The 363-nt window shown below is 63.1% G+C and overlaps 1 protein-coding gene across 1 annotated transcript in view; it reads left to right on the forward strand.

The window, feature by feature from the left end:
* SLC6A9 (solute carrier family 6 (neurotransmitter transporter, glycine), member 9) overlaps window positions 1–363 on the forward strand; it is a gene marked incomplete at its 5' end in the record, with an annotated part of 7,293 nt that overhangs the window by 2,331 nt on the left and 4,599 nt on the right. Inside the window, one exon of the mRNA XM_009332539.1 lies at window positions 49–219. Within this exon, the coding sequence (XP_009330814.1) occupies window positions 49–219 (171 nt within the window). The remainder of the gene's footprint in view (window positions 1–48; window positions 220–363) is intronic.

The following is a 363-nucleotide window of genomic DNA, read 5'->3' on the forward strand; positions in this document are numbered from 1 at the left end:
AGCAGGCTGGCTGCTCCCCACTGGCTGATCCTGCCTGTCCCTCCCCAGTTCATCCTGGTCTTCACAGTGATCCAGTACCGGCCCATCTCCTACAATGACTACGTCTACCCCACCTGGGCCATCAGCATTGGCTTCCTCATGGCGCTCTCCTCTGTCATCTGCATCCCCATCTACGCCATCTACAAAGTGTGCCGCTCTGAGGGGGACACACTGCTGGAGGTGGGTGGCCAGGGACTAGACCCCTTTGTCCATGTCCCACCTGGGGCTGCCTGCAAGGCTGTCCCCCACCCCGCTGGAGCTGTCGGCACCCTGCAGCAGCTGTGTGCAGGCAGCATCCCTGGGGCAGCCCATCTCCGGGCACCC

Source organism: Pygoscelis adeliae, unplaced genomic scaffold (assembly GCF_000699105.1).
Source record: "Pygoscelis adeliae isolate BGI_AS28 unplaced genomic scaffold, ASM69910v1 Scaffold449, whole genome shotgun sequence".
NCBI classification, from domain to species: domain Eukaryota; kingdom Metazoa; phylum Chordata; class Aves; order Sphenisciformes; family Spheniscidae; genus Pygoscelis; species Pygoscelis adeliae.